The sequence below is a fragment of the Lynx canadensis genome, chromosome E1, assembly GCF_007474595.2.
Source record: "Lynx canadensis isolate LIC74 chromosome E1, mLynCan4.pri.v2, whole genome shotgun sequence".
NCBI lineage: Eukaryota > Metazoa > Chordata > Mammalia > Carnivora > Felidae > Lynx > Lynx canadensis.
The window spans coordinates 10,428,379-10,444,603 of NC_044316.2; the positions used below are offsets into that span (position 1 = coordinate 10,428,379).

Here is a 16,225-nt window from a genome sequence, read left to right on the forward strand (position 1 = left end):
ACACTGGGTGCAGAGATTACTTAAGAATAATATTTTTAAAGCTAAAAAGAGAGAGAACAGAGAAAATGGAGAACAGGCAACAGAGCGGAACATTCTCAGAATGAGGACACAGCCTCCAGTGTGGAAGGGCCCCCAAGTGGCCATACAATGAAATGGAAAAGACCCACCAGAAGGACTCAAACACCAGGGTGGGAATGCTGTTTTTCAAGGAAGGGCCTTTCAGCACACCTTTTTCCCAACTATGCCTATGCATTCCTTTTTTATTTTATTTTATTTTATTTTATTTTATTTTATTTTATTTTATTAAAAAAAAATTTTAACGTTTATTTATTATTGAGAGGCAGAGAGAGCGAGCGAGCAGGGGAGGGGCAGAGAGAGGAGGAGACACAGATTCTGAAGCAGGCTCCAGACTCTGAGCTGTCAGCACAGAGCCTGACGTGGGGCTTGAACTCACGAACCATGAGATCACGACCTGAGTTGAAGTTGGACACTTAACCGACTGAGCCACCCAGGCGCCCCTCCTTTATTTTAAGAAAGGAAGACCAACCTATCACCTGTATGTTTTCCCTGGTAGGCAGCATGCACACCTCTCTCCCACCAAAATAAAATCAAGCCCCCAGGTTACATAAATCCCAGGGGGCAAACAGGAGACGCAAGATCATGCCTCAACACACCCCAGTTCCAAAGGCCTCAGGGTCCGCTTCGAGTGACTTAGCCTGGCATTCGATTCCCTCCGCATCTCCAACCTGCTTTACTCTTGGCCACCCTCTGAGCTCCGTCAACTGAACTTGCCCCAAACTACCAAGAAAAGCGGGGAGAGACACCAAACGCTTCCTCGTTGCCCCCTTGACAAAGAGGGAAAATATGGGGAGGGAAGCGTCCCCCACCACAAAAGCGACGGCGGACCTGGGACCCCGAGTCAGCCGTCACCCCTTCTCACCATGGCCTTCCTTCCCATCCCTCCTCTGCTTTCTTTTTCACTATGCTCATCATTTCACGTTGTCATTTTTTCCCCCTCTAGCTCCAGCAGGGCTGAAAGTCATGTCTGTCCGCTGCTGCCTACATAGGGATTAAAGGGTGCCTGATGTGTCCTAGAGGTGCTCAAGGGACACTACATCCTTGTCCTGCCAGTGACCCTGAGGGCCCCAGCCCTCTTCCCAACAGCCCCTCCCCCTGCTGCAGTAGCGGCCCTTTGCAGCCGCTCAGCCAGGGTCTCTCCTACAGACAGCCTCACCCTTCTTGGAGCCCCCTCGCATGGCCCAAGTTGGGGGACACACCCTCTCCCCTCCTTGAGTGCCCTCTGCTCCTAGGAGTTGCCTTCAAAAACTCCCCTCCTCAGCCCTCTCCCGGTTCGGGCTGAAGGCCGGGTGATGAGGCAGTTAGGAAAGTCCTATGGAGACACGATGCCCGGCACCCACAGACAGTGCGGGGGTCTTGTCTTTGGCTGTTGTCTAAGACAGTCCACGGGAGCTGGGCTTTTAGAACAAAACCTAAGAAAGCCCTCGTGTCTGTCAGGGTCCTGGCAAGAAACAAAGGCAGCCTCAGCTTCTGTTTGTAAGGGAATTTAATGGACTACTTACTTGGGCGTGGGCATTAAGGAAGCCACCCTGGGACTAGCAGTGGTGGGGGCCTTAGCATCCCAGGCGGCAGGGGTAAGGGGAGGATATGGAGTTATCAGGGCCAGTGAAGGGGGTTACGGCAAGAGCTATAATTGGAGGTGGGGAGGCGGGCCCAGCCATTGCTGAAACCACAGTCCTAGGCAGGGTGGGAGCCAGGGACAAACACCCCAACCTCCCTCTTCTTCCACCTCCTGTTGGTGCCTCCCACTGGCCAAAACCAGCCAGAAGCCAGGGGCCACGGGAACCCAGTGATGAGGAGGTGGAGGGGCAAATGCCAAGTGGGTAGGCAAGCGACCGAAGCAAGGCCAGTGGGACGGGCGCTCCCCACCTCCTGGCTCGCAGGCTGACCAAGATCCGGCCTGTCCAGGGAGCAGCACCACCCTGACAGACTGTCCCCACTACAAGACCACCACTGAGGACCTTGGAGCAGCCTGAGCAACCACTGGTCCCCAGTCTTGCTAGTCCTCCACAATTCCAAGGCCCCGAAAGCCTTCCAACAAAGTTGGTCAGGGTTGGCGTCTGCTGTTGGCCGTGAAAAAGCCCTCATGTAAACATCTTCACTCTTGAGAAGGGGGTCTTTTGCAAGCAGATCGTGGGCAGAGAAAACCAATTGCCAAGAGGTGCTGAGAACCAAGCTCAGGGCTTTGCAGCCCGAGCCAGAGCCTATGTGACTCGGCACCGTGCTTGCAAAGCCACCACCAACCAGCCAGAGGACCAGAAGTCAGATGCCTCGGGGGTCACTACCGCCCCAAGAGTGAATTCTTCAATCTCCTGCTTCTTAAACCAAGCTCTCCCTAAACAAAGCCCAGGGCAATGCTTTTGGTTGGCTGAACCGAGGTCAGGTGCCCTCAACAGAACCGCAAGGAAGGCTGGGAGAGCAAGCACAGGTATTCCAGGTGGGGGGGGGGGGGGATCCCCCAAACACGGGAAGAAGATTCCCGTGGTGGGCAGCCCACGAATATGCCCACTGACCAGTACACGCGCCTTGTCAAATGTCAGAGTATTTCCTTCAGACAGCAGCTTCAGAGAGGTGTTCCTGACTCTTGGTATGTACCAAGCCTTTCTCTGGAAGGTTCAACGAATTCCCGACCACATCCAGTGAACAGAGTGCCTGCTTTGCCACACTTACATACGTTCTTGTGAAGTTAAAAAAAAAAAAAAAAAAAAAAAAAGGCAAAATATGACTGATGCCTCCCTGCTTAATTTTTTCTGCCTACATTTTTTTTTATTAGTTGTATTCTACTACATATTTTATTATTTGTTTTGATGACTGATTTTTCATGATTTTCCTATTTGTAGCCTGTGCTAAAATTAGCTGGCATTTGCTGAAAGGAGAGATGTATTAGGATTAGATTCAGCTGTGTGTAACAGGAGAAAAACAACGGAGGCTTAAGCTAGATAAAAGTTTCTTTCTCTTGCACGTAAATGAGGCTTAGGGAAGGGCAGTCCAGAGCTTGGCCTTGGACCCACTCCACGAAGTCCTGAGGGACCCAGCTCCTCCCTGATCATGCTCCACCATCTCTCTCTTTCTTTTTTCTTTTTTTTTTTTTTCTTTTTTGAGTGCTCTCTACACCCAACGTGGAGCTCAAACTCACAACCCCGAGGTCAAGAGTTGGATGCTCTACCGAATGAGCCAGCCAGACACACCCACCTTCTGCCATCTCTTGACGGGGCCTCATCCTCACTGGCCAAAGAGGTGGCTGGAGGTCCAGCCATCGTGCCCGGCAACAGGGCAAACGGCAGGAAGACGGAGTAGCTCCCTGCCTTTACAAAGGACTGAGGGAACGATGGAGGATGCGGAGAGGCAGGCAACTATCTCTTCCACAGGCAAGGAGAAAAATCACATGGAAGGCACACCGTTCACCTGAGATCACAATCGTGACGTTAACGATGATAACTAAAATTTCTTACTTACCGATTGTAGGTAGAGTCACGCGTTGTGGGTATTGTGGCATATGGCATATAGGCACTTGTTCTAGATTACTTCTTAGCACAGCCCTGGGAAGGAGATACTATTACTATCCTCATTTTACAAAGGGGGAAACTGAAGCAGAGAGCACTTGTCCAAGGTCTCCCAGCTAACAGGTGGCACAGCCGGGATCTGAAAGCTGGCAACCTGGCTCCAGGGCACGACACAACTAGGGGGAGAGACAACGCTTACCAGCAATTACACAGCCGAAGTCAAGGAAGCCACCTGGGCTCATCCAAGGGGCTTACTGACTTAGGAGAGGGGACCTGGGCCAGAGCCCTTTCTTACTCTGTGCCTCTGGATACCTCATTTGTTCATCCATTCCACAGAGGCTCCTGTATAACCACGTTAACATCTGCAATGAGCTAATGCCGGTGTTTGCCACTCCTTAAGGGCAGAAACTGTGTCCCCAACAGCCAGCACAAAGTGGGTGCTCAAAAGATATTTGATCTGTGACCGAACACACATGCCAGTCTGTGATGTGTGCAAAGCGTGCAGGAATGACACAGACCTGGCCCGTTTGCACCCAATGCCTGGTAGAGACGACTCTACCGGGTGGGCCCCTCAGGGAACAACTGAGTGGGCAAAGGCGGGGGAGGGGGGAGCTCCACGGCGAGAAATCTGGTGTGGCCAGATTGTACTTGAGGAGTCACAGGCAGTCAGGGGATGAGGTCCTTAAGGTAAGCCTAAGCCGGACTTAAAATTCCTCTCGAGTCCAAGGTGAGCAACAGTCTCAGCCCTGAGGCGATAGGGAACCACCAGAGGCTTTAAGCAGGTGATGACAAAGCAGCCCTCCAGAAAGATTGTGCTGGCAGCCTGCGCAGAGGATGGAAGAAAGGGGAGGGAACGGAAGCAGGGGCATCCATGAAGAGGCTGGGGGTGACGAGCACCTGGGAGGGCTCGAAGGAGGCCTGGAACCTAAATGGAGAAAGGAGCAGGTGGGCCCTAGGAATGCTTGGGAGGCGGACAGGAGGACACCCGGGCTCAATGGGGGCGAGGAGGCAAGAGGCAGGCTTTCAGGGCTGAGAAAATGAGACACTACTTAAGAGGGGTCTTAGTGGGGAGGCTGAGGTGGGATGGGGGCTGAGGTAAAAGGTTTGGGAGAAGGAAGGGAGGTGGGGTGAGGTGAAGAGAACAAGAGAGGCCCCTCGCTCGGTGCGCTCAGTGCAGGAGCCAGACAGATCCCTGGGGAACACTGTGGGAGGGGAAAGGAGGGGGCCTGAGGGGCCAGAGCAAGGGGGGCTGGGAGGGGGCTGGAGAGGGGCCCTGGCTTGAGCTGGGGCAGACAGCAGTTGGACGCCTGCAGGCTGTGCTCATGGCTCAGAAATGTCCCAGCCCTGCCAGGAGACGGCCTGGCCCCCGCTGCCCCTATCCCCCTCCAGCCCCAGACAGGCTCCCACATCAGGAGCTCCTAAGCTGCCTCCCCAGCCCTCTGCTCCCCCATAATGGGCCTCCCCTCCCCAGAACCCAGGCATGCCCACACCCTCCCCACCACTCCTTAGCCTTCCCCCAAAGGCTGATGAAACACAGGCCGGGGAAGAAAATAAACAGACATCTGGGGGGTGTGTGTGTTGGGGGGGGGGGGACATTGGGAAGCAGGGGATGGGCTGGGGGTACCAGGTCCAGGGGGTGGGTGGTAGAGGGGCTCCAGGGAGCGGGGTGACTCAGCAGGGAGTGAACTCCCCAGTAATCTACCCGACAGGCCTAATGAGACGCAGGTGGTCCCCTGGCCCGGGCCCCACATCCCCTGGCCCCCCTGACCATGAAAGCAGATGCTGGTTCAGAGCCGGGGAGGGGTGAGGGGGGCTCTGCAGCTACAGGGGGCGGGGCCAGGGCGGCTGGCCAGGGCCCAGCACATAACTCTGGGCGGGTGCAGTCTGGGGCGCAGTCTGGGGCAGCAGACACCCAGCCGCTCCGAGCTGAACTGGCAGCATGAAGGTACTGGGCCCGGGGCAGGGGACTCACGGCACCGGGGGCCTGAGCCCCCTTGGGGGAAGAGGGCCCTTACCAGAGAGGGGGCTATGAAGGCACAGGACATTCCTGTGATCCAGGGGAGACTCTTAAGCTGTGAGGCCCCGGGCCTGTCCCAGAGCGTGGTGTTCCTCTGGCCCCGGGCCTGTCCCAGAGCGTGGTGTTCCTCTGGCTGGGAAAGAAGGGCCAGAGGGGGAAGGCAAGGGGCTCCCGACAGGGGGTGGTCTGCTTGAGGGACCGGTGCAGAGAACGCAAGGAGCTCTGGGGCTGGTTGCGGGGCGGGGTGGGGGGGGGCTGCGGTGAGGTGACCCTGTCGTCCTGTCCTAGGCCCTCCTGGCCCTGCCGCTGCTGCTGCTTCTCTCCACGCCCCCCTGCGCCCCCCAGGCCTCTGGGATCCGGGGAGACGGTAAGCAGCCCGGCCAGCAGTCTGGGCGAGGAGAGAGTACTCTGAGCCGTCATTTCTGGGAGCCGGGATGCCATCCCCTCCTCTACAGCACGGGGCAGGTGGAGGTGATCTTTGAGCATCCCCCCTGCCCCACCCCGGAAGAAATGCCATGATTGCTTGTGCCCCTAGGAACGGGGGCAAGCTGCGGGGTGCCGGGTATGCCTTGGTCTCCTCTCCTCACCCTCCCCGCCCCTGCCCCCAGCTCTGGAGAAGTTTTGCCTTCAGCAGCCTCTGGACTGCGATGACATCTACGCCCAGGGCTACCAGGAGGACGGCGTGTACCTCATCTACCCCTCGGGCCCCAGCGTGCCCGTGCCTGTCTTCTGTGACATGACCACCGGGGGCGGCAAGTGGACGGTGAGTGGGAGGAAGGAACGGAGGCCAGGTTCTTGCCCCGGCTGTGTGACCGAGCTTCACCTCCGGGAGCTTCGGTTTTGTCATCTCTAATGGGGTCACGATATCCGCGGTGTAGCTTGTGAGCCACCGCCAACACTGAATTCCAGGTGCCTAAGGCAGGCTAGTGCCTGTATCCTCACAATAATCCTGGGAGAAAGGTTACTTCCATAGACGAACTGGAGCCCAGAGAGGTGAAGTCATTTGCCCAAAGTCACACAGCCCACACTGGAACTCACTGCCAGCTGCCTGAACTCTAGAACGACTTACTCCCCCTCTTAACCCTTCCCTGGCACTCGGGAGCTGCTCACCGAGGGGCCTGGTGCCAGTGTGTGCCTCGTGTTAGGCCCCAGTCTGGTCCTTTAACGAAGCCCCTCAGCACCACAGGGTCCGTGCCTGCGTGAGGCCCCCACCCCCTGGACTCTTGATCGTCCAGGCCTGTCCTCTGTGCTCCAGGTTTTCCAGAAGAGATTCAATGGCTCCGTGAGTTTTTTCCGGGGCTGGAATGACTACAAGCTGGGCTTTGGCCGTGCCGACGGGGAGTACTGGCTGGGTAAGGTGGGGGCAGGGGCGTCCGGTGGGCTGGGGGCCGCCCTGAGCCAGAGCTTTGCTGAGCAGCTGCCCCTCCCCCCCCCCGCCCCCCAGGGCTGCAGAACCTGCACCTCCTGACGCTGAAGCAGAAGTACGAGCTACGAGTGGACCTGGAGGACTTTGAGAACAACACGGCCTCGGCCAAGTACGCTGAATTCTCCATCTCGCCCAACGCGGTCAGTGCCGAGGAGGACGGCTACACCCTCTACGTGGCAGGCTTCGAGGACGGCGGGGCAGGTACCCCCTGCTGCCGCCCTAACAAGGGGCTGTGGGGGGGGGCGGGGGGGGCGGGGAGAAGGCAGGGCTGGCACTGCCCAGCTGGCTCCCAGCCCCTTCTGGGCCCCTCCCTCCCCGCTTGGCCCGAAAGGGCCCTGCTGGCTCCCACCCAGCTTGGGCCTCGGCCCTGGGAGAAGCCGCGTCCCCTCACTCCAGGCAGCGCTGCGGGGAGCAGCTGTTTCCCTTCACTGCAGGAGCACAGCTACCCAACAGCGGACTCAGGGAGGGTGCCCCGTCCCGCCAGGCTGCCACGTGACGCCTCGCGTAGCGTCCCCCGTCCCCGCCATCCCCGTCCCTGCCAGCACGGGGCCCTGCACCCCACCTCAGTGGCCCCATCCCTCCTCCCCTCCGCCAGGCGACTCCCTGTCCTACCACAGCGGCCAGAAATTCTCCACCTTCGACCGGGACCAGGACCTCTTTGTGCAGAACTGTGCAGCCCTCTCCTCGGGAGCCTTCTGGTTCCGCAGCTGCCACTTTGCCAACCTCAACGGCTTCTACCTGGGCGGCTCCCACCTCTCCTATGCTAATGGCATCAACTGGGCCCAGTGGAAGGGCTTCTATTACTCCCTCAAGCGCACCGAGATGAAAATCCGCCGGGCCTGAGGGGCTGGCCCCCGTCAGGCCCCGAGTTCCCCCTCCTAGCTGCTCCAGGTTTCCATGAGTGCTCCCTCTGCGCCCTTGCCTCACCCCTGCCTACTGCTCTCTTAGCACCTGCTTCTCACAGGGGATCTCACGGCTCTCGCCCCAGCGGATCCCATCACCCCCAGGGTGTCCATCTCCAGGCCAGGCCTCTGTTCCCTTCGTCACAGGCCACGCGGCCAGCAGCTGACCCAGGCCTCCTCCGAAAGGCGCAGCCGTCCTGGCCCAGACCCGACTGGGCTCCACGAGACTCTTCCTTGCCTCTGCCCTACCCCAAAGGCCGAACCGCTCTCCTCGGCTGTGGGCTTCCGCATTCCACCTCAGCCAGCTTCCTCACCGCGGGCTCCTCGGTCTGGAGCCACCCTAGTGTGCTAGACTGAGCTGGCGTAGCCTGACCAATACCCACGGCGTGCGCCAGGCTACCCACGTGTGGCCACTGCCGCCACAGCCCGGCGCTCCCCGCACCGTTCCGAGTATCTCCGTCCTCCGCTTCCCTCCCACCAACTCATCCCCCAACGGTGAGCACCATGGACCCCCAGCCCCATCTCACTGTCATACTCAGCTTCCCCTACCTGCCTGTCCCAGCCCCCAGAGCTCAATGCCAAAACTGTATTTCAGCACAGTTACCGCATGCCGCTCGAAAACAGGTACAACCACGGTAGGCATAGACACAAGGTCCCCCACCCACCCCAGGGTTGAGGTTTGACCACATGAGGGGGCAGAGGACCACCTCCTGTGGGGCTGGAAGCAGGTGGGGAGCGAAGATCCCAATAAACCTCAGGATCTGAATGAACTGGTTTTGGCTGTTGTGCATGCAAGTGTTGTCTGCTCGGCCCCCAAACGTGGGGGGACCCGGCTCCCCCTTGCTCCCCTACTTACGACACCCTACTCTCAACTCCAAAAAGACACCTAGAGTTAGGCACTAAAGGGAACCTTATATTTCACAGGCCTCATTTTGATGGCAAAAAGACTGTGTAATAATATTAATATAATAATAATAATAATAATAATAAAAATACAATACTGAAAAGGATCGCTCAAGGAGTAGAGGTTTCCTGATCCTTCCATGGCTTGGTGGTGGCTCAGGTGGCTGCTTAAGGCTGCAGAGTGTGTCTGAGATGAACCTGCAGAATAATCTAGCCAAGCTTCTGCTGCTGGGCCCAAGGCTCCAGCCCTTGGAGACGTTTCTGTGAGTCTGGTAGCTGGGTCTGCCCCCCGCAGCAAGGCACAGGCCGTGGGCCTCAGGGCTCCTGGAGGTCAGGCAGGTCAGCCAGCAGCATTGGGGAGTCCATCTGGATCTCACGCTGCAGGGACTCAATGTCGGCAGGGTTCATGCCATGGCCCTCCAGCCAGTCAGCAAGCAGGGAAGCCGAGAGTGAGGCCGAGTCTGCCTGGCTGCGGGGATAAGGGAAAGCAGGGAGAGTGGAGGGGAAAGGCACTGTTAGCCTAGGCTGGCTCCCTGCCCATCCCACAGGCGAGCTCCTCCTCCAACAGGAAACCCTACCCACAGCCCCATTCCAGAAGCTCGGTCCTGCCATCTTACCCATCCTGTGGCCCGTCAGCCACGCCCATGTCGAAAGACTGGTTTAGGAATTCCTCCAGGTCAAAGCCAACACCATAGCCGGCCCCACTGCCCTTCGGAGTGCCCGAGAAGACCGGGGGCAAGGGGTCCTCCACCTGCAACGGATGATGGCAGGTTACGACACAGGCACCATCAAGAGCGGACAGACGTCTACAAGTCCGTCCTGATGCTGCCGGCGACTCTGCCTGGACACCTGTGGGAGATGACAGCACCACCCTTGACAATCCTTGACAATCATCGAGTGCTAATTAGGGACCAGCTTGGTCCAAGCCCTCTTCCCAGGAAGCATCTTATTTGTCTCCCGACAGCCTGCTTGTTGGCATTACGCTTCTTCTAAGAGCAAGAGAACAAGTTCAGAGATAAGCCCCATCTGCCACTCAGTTTTCATGGAATAAAGATATACCAAAGACTCTCCTATCCCCCATCCCCACCAAACAGCAAGGACTCCCCAGACCCATCTTCTCTGGGCCCAGATCCAGGAGAGCCCACAGCCCGGGCCTCGCCTCTCACCTGTGACTTGGACAACTGCTGGGTCACCAGGTTGACATCGGGCGATTCTGAGGTGGAGGGTTGAGGGGCCCCTCCGGGGTCTGGAGGGGGCGGGCCAGATGGGAAGTAAGGCAGAACACCTACGGAGCTGGGGCCAGGCAGCCCAGCGGGTGGCACAAGCGACTGGGGAGCCAGGAGGCTAGAGGCGGCATTCTGGAGTGGAGCAGGGCCAGGGACGGGCCCCGGAGGGCTGGCAGGGTGGGGAGCAGGGCCAGGGGGTGGGCAAGCAGGCTGCGGTGGGGGGCCAGAGGTGGAGCCTACAGGTTGCGGTGGGGGGCCAGCCGGAGGACTGGTGGGCTGGGCTGGGGTGGGGGCCGGGACTGAGGCGTGGGCCGGGGCCGGTGTGGGGGCTGGGGGCCGGGCCATGCGAGTCCAGCGCTCCAACAGGCTGCGATCATTGTCACTGAGCACCAGCCCAGCCAGGGGATCAGTGGAGGGACCCCCAGAGGCCCCGGCCCCCCGCTCCTTGCGCTCCCGCTCCTGCCGCCGCTTCTCCCGCTCCTTGGCTCGCTCCTGCCGCCTCCGCCGCTTCTCCTCCCGCTCCCGCTGGCGCTCCTGGGCTGTCACCGGCTTCCGAGGCTCAGGAGCTTCCAGAGGAGCACTGGGGCCATCTGCAGAGAAGTTGGCAGGGGGAGGGTAAGAGTCTGTGGCCTGTCCAAGCTGGGAGTACCCCCTCTGCAGCCCCACTCCCTGGCCAGCCGCTGCCTCCACAAGGCACCTCGGAGTCGGCTCCGCAAGGACTTGAGCAGGGCAGCTTTGAGGGCCGCCTTGGTGTTGTCTGAGATGGCGCCCTCTTTCTTCGGAGGGGCTGGTTCACTGGCGGGCAGGGGTGGCTGCAGGGTCAGATCGATAGTGTCAGGTGCAGGGCCAGGACACGGCGGCGGGGCTGGCGGAGGGGACTCCATGGCACAGTCCCCGCTGGGAGCCCAGGGGCTGGGCATCTCAACGTCGGGGCAGCCAGGCTCACTGGCCACAGGCTGCAGGGAAGGCTGGAAGCGGATCTGCTGGCGGATGCCCTCGCGTCGCGCGTGGAAGTCCTCAATCTCAGCCACGATGGCCTCTTTAATGCGCTCCCGGGTGAGGGCTTCACGGTCAAAGGCGAAATCAAAAGGCGGGGCACAGTCGGGCTCATCATCAGGATCGTGGTACTTGGCCAGGAAGGGGTGGCGAAGGGCAGCGGCCGCGGAGATGCGGGCGCTGGGCTCAAAACGCAGCATGCGCCCCAACAGTGAGAGGGCCTGGCGGTCAGCACCTGGGTACACTGTCTCCCAGGGCACGGGCTGACGTGGCGGCAGGCTCTGGATATAGGCCCGCACCCTCTCAGCCCCGACGGCCTGAATCACGGCCGGCGATGGAGTACCCAGCACCATCATGATCAGCTGCAGTTGGTGCACATAATTTTTGCCTGGGAAGAGCTGGCGCCGGGCCAGCATCTCACCAAAGATGCAGCCCACAGACCACAGGTCGATGGCCTGCGTGTACTCGTGCAGTGAGAGCATGAGCTCAGGAGCACGGTACCAGCGCGTGGCCACATACTCAGTCATAAAGTACTGGTGCTCAGCCGGCGAGGTGCACAGGCCGCGGGCCATGCCGAAGTCACCGATCTTGAGCTCACAATTCTCATTCACCAACAGGTTGGAGGGCTTGAGGTCGCGGTGGATGACCTGAGCCGAGTGCATGTACTTGAGGCCCCGAAGCAGCTGGTACAGGAAGTAGCGCACGTGCTCCAGAGTGAGTGGCTGGGAGGAATGGATGATCTGGTGCAGGTCGCTCTCCATCAGGTCCAGGACCACGTAGCTAGAGGGGGCAAGAAAGACAGGCATGGCTGCCTCGCCGGCGCGGCAGCCCCAGCCTCAGCCTCACTACTCCCTCCCAGCGCAACAGGTAATGGCCTCATCCTTGCACTCTGCAGGGGCCAATGGCATGGTATGAAGAGTCAGGATTTTCTCCAACTCTTCCATAACTTCAAGTGAAGTTAAATCATTTTTCTGTCTAGATCCAGTTTCCCCAGGGTTGGACTAAACCAGGGCTGGCCGATAGGTCTAGTTTGGGGGCCATCTCCACTGTTTGGTGTGGCTGCTTGAAAGACTATGTGAAAACTGCGCAGGCTTGCCCAGGTTTTGTTAAGAAAGTGCTCTGTGATTGACCAGTGGTATCTGCCATGGGAACAAAAGGGTGACGTTATCTCACGAAGGTCCCGCGTCTGCCATCCCACATACCGAGATTTCATAAAACCGTAACGTCTGTACTCTTCACGAGTAATCACGGTTGTCCCGGGGAAAGCCCTAAGGGACACTGGTCCTGGAATCACGGGACATTTCCCAGCCTGCCTTCAGCTGCCCTTCGGAAACTTCAGCAACATGGCCCCGGCCTTCAGAAAAGGTCCCGCCTCTGCCTTTCTCTCCCATCCCTGCTCCTTACACAGATTTGAACTCCCCGTAGGGCACCGTGGGCCTCAAGATGTCCTTGATGGCGATGATGTTGTCGTGCTTGAAGTGTTTGAGGATCTTCAGCTCCCTGAGGGTCCGCTTGGCATTGGTAACCACGTCAAAAGCATTAGGGATCTTCTTAATGGCCACCTGCTGGCCTGGGGAGCAGGGAAAAGGAAGATACCATGACGTACCTTAGAATGGCTGCAGATTGGCAAAAGGCCACTCTCAGCATCTCCCTTCTATTTTTTTTTTTTTTTTTTTAGTGTTTTATTTATTTTTGAGAGAGAGTATGTGCAAAGGTGGGGGAGAGGCAGAGAGGGGGACAGAGGATCTGAAGCAGGCTCTGGCTTTTAGCACACAACCCTGTGCGGGGCTCCAGCTCACGAAACCGCGAGGTCATGATCTGAGCTGAACCCACTGAGCCACCCCCCCCCCCCCCCCCAACATCTCCCTTCTAGAATGCAGTTACCATATACTGAATAACAACTATCCTATTACAAGAACCTACTATGTGCCAAGCCTTGTCCTAAGCACTCTGCATACATTATCAGATTTCCCCTTCACATCTGTCCTGAGACAGATACTAGTAGTTCAATGTCGGACATGATAACCCCCCATGGTAACCTAGTTACCTGCTAGTAACTAGCTAGTTGTGCAGCTAATCAGTAGCAGAGCCTTGACTCTAAATAACCTGTGCTCGTTCTCCCTACCTACACTCTCTCTCCATCTCAGACCTCACCCATCCCACCACCAATTCCTTGCGCCAGTCTCTGGCTCCAGAACACTTTTCTCTTTTAGAAACCAAAGATGGGATCTCCATTCTGGTCTAATTGGTATTGTCATTTTTTTTTTTCTTTTCTAAAGAAATAGGCAAAACCACCAACGGCAGCTCCCGAGAACTGTGCCCAACACAGAGCCTGGCACCCCAGAAGACACTTCATCGGTATTTGTTGCCTTCAGCCAGAATGTAGATCCCAGCTTTCCTGGCTGTTTGAGATGGAGCAGGTTTCTCACTCTCTAGGGAACCGGCTTCCAGATCTGTAAGCGGTTCACGATAGGGAAGCTCACCGGTGAGACGTCGGCGCGCTGAGGACACCACCCCATAGGCCCCGTTGCCTATGGTCTCAATGATCTCGTACTCGTCCCCCACGTCAAAGGTCACATCGAAGGAGCGCGCTTTCAGCAGGGCCAGGTTCTTGGCCGCTACACAGGCAGCGGTGTTGGTGGGTTCCGCCTTCACCGGCCCGGGCGGCTCCCCAGAGCCGTCCTCGCCTTCTTCCTCCTTCAGGGGTTCGGCCATGGCTTCTGTGCGGAGACGCTGGTGAGGAGGGGCCCGCCGCCCTCCCAGGCCTCAGTTTCCCCTCTATGAGGCTGGGGAGCAGTACCAGGGAGTTACCAAGTTCCCCAAGCCGACGGGGGCCAGGTAGGGAGCGAAAGAGAGCGGCTGGCACGCAGTCGTCGTCCCACACCCGGACTTGGAACCCAGAGCTCAGGTCCGGGGTGGAACGCAGGGTGGGAGGTGGGGGAGGCGCCGCCAGGCGCGGTCCAGGAAGAAAGGGAGGGGCGGGGCACTTCGCTTTTCTCGGTCAACACTCACCGAATGGCGCCCCACTCCGACACCTCCTCGGGGCCTTCGGAGGTCGCCGGTGGCCCCTGCCTCCCCGATCTCCCGTGCCCGGTGGAGGGGTACTAAAAGAGTCGCTCGCTCACTTGTTTAAGGCCGCCGCCACCACCTCAGCGTCGTGCTCTGCCCAGCCGGTCCCCCCGCCCCGCCTCCCAAGACCACGCTCCCTCCAGCCTCTAGCCAATCGCTGGGCGGTCTCTGAGGAGGTTCCCACCCCTTCTACTGGCTGCGTCCAATCCGAACCCACCTGCAGAGGAAGCCACGCCTCCGCCCGCGCGCGCGCGCCGCTGTCCAGCTTGCCCGAGGGAGCCGCCCAAAGGGCTCTCGGCGCTTCGCAGGGGTGCACCCTCCGCCCAGCGCCGTCTTCTGACGCATGCGCAGTAGCAGCCCCGGGCGCCGCGTGAATGGAAGGCAACGTCCCCGTGCGTGCGCGCGCACTGCCATCCTGCGCTTTGACTGCTCGCTAGTCACCTCTGGTCCCGGGAGCTGGAAGGGCTGAGGTGCGTGGATCTGTCACCTTCTCGGTCGGCTCATGAAATCTCCCTTCTTAGGCCCCTTTCCCTCTATCAGTCCCCATCGCCCGAGGAATTATGCACCACCCCCTCCTTTTCCCGATCGGCTGGGAGCTCGGCTCTTGGTAATGCGCCACCCAAACTATAGGGTTGATCCGACGCGTCCAACCACAGAGACCCTGGGCCTCTGGGATTCTAGAGCGGCCGGCCTGAAGCCGCCACTGACTTCCGGTGGTTGGTCGTCCGCCCAGCTTCCGGAGTCCCCGGGCGTCCGCTCGGGTTTTCCCGGCCTCCTGCGTGTTCTCTCCGTCGGTGGTTCTGCGGTGGTCTCCGCTCTTTGGGCTGCGGCGGAGCTGAGGGGGAGAGCGAGCGGGGCGTCCAGCCTCTACCCCTCCGCGGAGCCCGCGGGTCAGCCGAGCCCAGAGAGGGAGGAAGCAGTACTGGGGTCCAGGTGCCCCGCCCCACTCCGGAGCCGGTAGTTCGTTCGTCCGTATAGCAAATACTCATCGAGCACCATCCCTCAAAAGCTCAGTGCGGAGGAGGCAGCGGTGACACGGGGACAAGTATGAACATGGTGGGGAGGAAAGGTTTTCAGGAAGCTCGAGGTAGTGCTGTAAGGAAAAGGGCTTTGGAGCAGGGACTCCAAAGGTGGCTCTTTACGCCGAGTGAGAAGAGGGAAGGGCTCAGTCAACGGTATGGAGGCGAGAAGTACAGGATCGCAGGCTCTGCCCTGAATAATGATCAATGACCGGTGGGTGGAACCCCATGGTTAGACTCCGAGTGCCGGGCAGAGAGGGTCTCTTCCTTACATCACTAACTAGCGGCTGAAAAGTGGATCCAGACCAGGAACGAATTTTGGCAAGCCCTACACTGTTCCTAAAAATTTTGTTTTGTTGGGGCGCCTGGCTGGCCCAGTTGGTAGAGCGTGCCAACTCTTGATCTCAGGGTTGTGAGTTCAAGCCCCACGTAGGGTGTAGAGGCTAAAAAAATAAAATCTTAAAACCTTTGTTTTGTTTATATTCCACACTGTTGTGTTTTGGTTTGTTTTGTTTACTTTTTACGTACAGAAAGTCAGACGTAAGTGTATAGTTCAATCAGTTTTCACAAATTTAACACAACAGTTGTATTGAATTCAGATAAAAAAAACTATCAGCTGCTCAGAAGCCCCTTCTCTTTAATGGTGACAGTTCCCCCCCACCCCGCTCCCGCCCCTTGGTAACTCTTCCATACATTTTTTTTTTTTTAGCACTGAATTAAAAAAAAAAATTTTTTTTTTTAACATTTATTTATTTTTGAGACACAGAGAGACACAGCATGAACGGGGGAGGGGCAGAGAGAGAGGGAGACACAGAATCGGAAGCAAGCTCCAGGCTCTGAGCCATCAGCCCAGAGCCCGACGCGGGGCTCGAACTCGCGGACCACGAGATTGTGACCTGAGCTGAAGTCGGGCGCTTAACCGACTGAGCCACCCAGGCGCCCCAGCACTGAATTTTAAGAGGTTTATTGGGATCATACATTAAAATGAAAAAGTAGATACTGCGTCTTTTAAAAGTCAAGGAAAAACATACTTGTCTAAGGTCAGCCCCTGGAAAAATAGCTATCTAGTATTTAGACATATAAAGA

At 58.1% G+C, this 16,225-nt stretch overlaps 2 protein-coding genes across 3 annotated transcripts; one reads left to right on the plus strand and one right to left on the minus strand.

The window, feature by feature from the left end:
* Positions 1–5,456: 5,456 nt before the first annotated feature.
* Positions 5,457–8,696, plus strand: MFAP4 (microfibril associated protein 4). The gene is made up of 6 exons (XM_030294861.2): positions 5,457–5,526; positions 5,887–5,965; positions 6,207–6,361; positions 6,854–6,950; positions 7,043–7,225; positions 7,620–8,696. Exons 1-6 carry the CDS (start codon positions 5,521–5,523, stop codon positions 7,865–7,867), a joined length of 768 nt encoding a protein of 255 aa, XP_030150721.1. The 5' UTR covers positions 5,457–5,520; the 3' UTR covers positions 7,868–8,696.
* Positions 8,697–8,818: 122 nt separating this feature from the next.
* On the minus strand, positions 8,819–14,238 carry MAPK7 (mitogen-activated protein kinase 7). Of its 2 annotated transcripts, none has more exons than XM_030294856.2 (7): positions 14,177–14,238; positions 13,535–13,771; positions 12,456–12,621; positions 10,753–11,831; positions 9,996–10,645; positions 9,447–9,580; positions 8,819–9,298 (listed from the first exon to the last, which is right to left on the minus strand). In XM_030294856.2, exons 2-7 carry the CDS (start codon positions 13,764–13,766, stop codon positions 9,145–9,147), a joined length of 2,415 nt encoding a protein of 804 aa, XP_030150716.1. In that variant the 5' UTR covers positions 13,767–13,771; positions 14,177–14,238; the 3' UTR covers positions 8,819–9,144. The 2 variants fall into 2 exon arrangements, with proteins under 2 accessions (XP_030150716.1, XP_030150715.1); XM_030294855.2 differs by having other exon boundaries at positions 14,064–14,231.
* Positions 14,239–16,225: the final 1,987 nt, after the last annotated feature.

What these genes read in the sequence shown, in the direction of transcription:
- MFAP4 (XM_030294861.2), top strand. An exon ending in CTCTGGGATCCGGGGAGACG is followed by an intron (nt 5,966 to 6,206) that starts GTAAGCAGCCCG and finishes CCCTGCCCCCAG; the next exon opens with CTCTGGAGAAGTTTTGCCTT. An exon ending in CCGGGGGCGGCAAGTGGACG is followed by an intron (nt 6,362 to 6,853) that starts GTGAGTGGGAGG and finishes TCTGTGCTCCAG; the next exon opens with GTTTTCCAGAAGAGATTCAA.
- MAPK7 (XM_030294856.2), bottom strand. Translation starts at nt 13,766, where the DNA reads ATGGCCGAACCCCTGAAGGAGGAAGAAGGCGAGGACGGCTCTGGGGAG. An exon ending in AGCGCGCCGACGTCTCACCG is followed by an intron (nt 12,622 to 13,534) that starts GTGAGCTTCCCT and finishes CCTGCTCCCCAG; the next exon opens with GCCAGCAGGTGGCCATTAAG. An exon ending in AGCAGTTGTCCAAGTCACAG is followed by an intron (nt 9,581 to 9,995) that starts GTGAGAGGCGAG and finishes CATCCGTTGCAG; the next exon opens with GTGGAGGACCCCTTGCCCCC.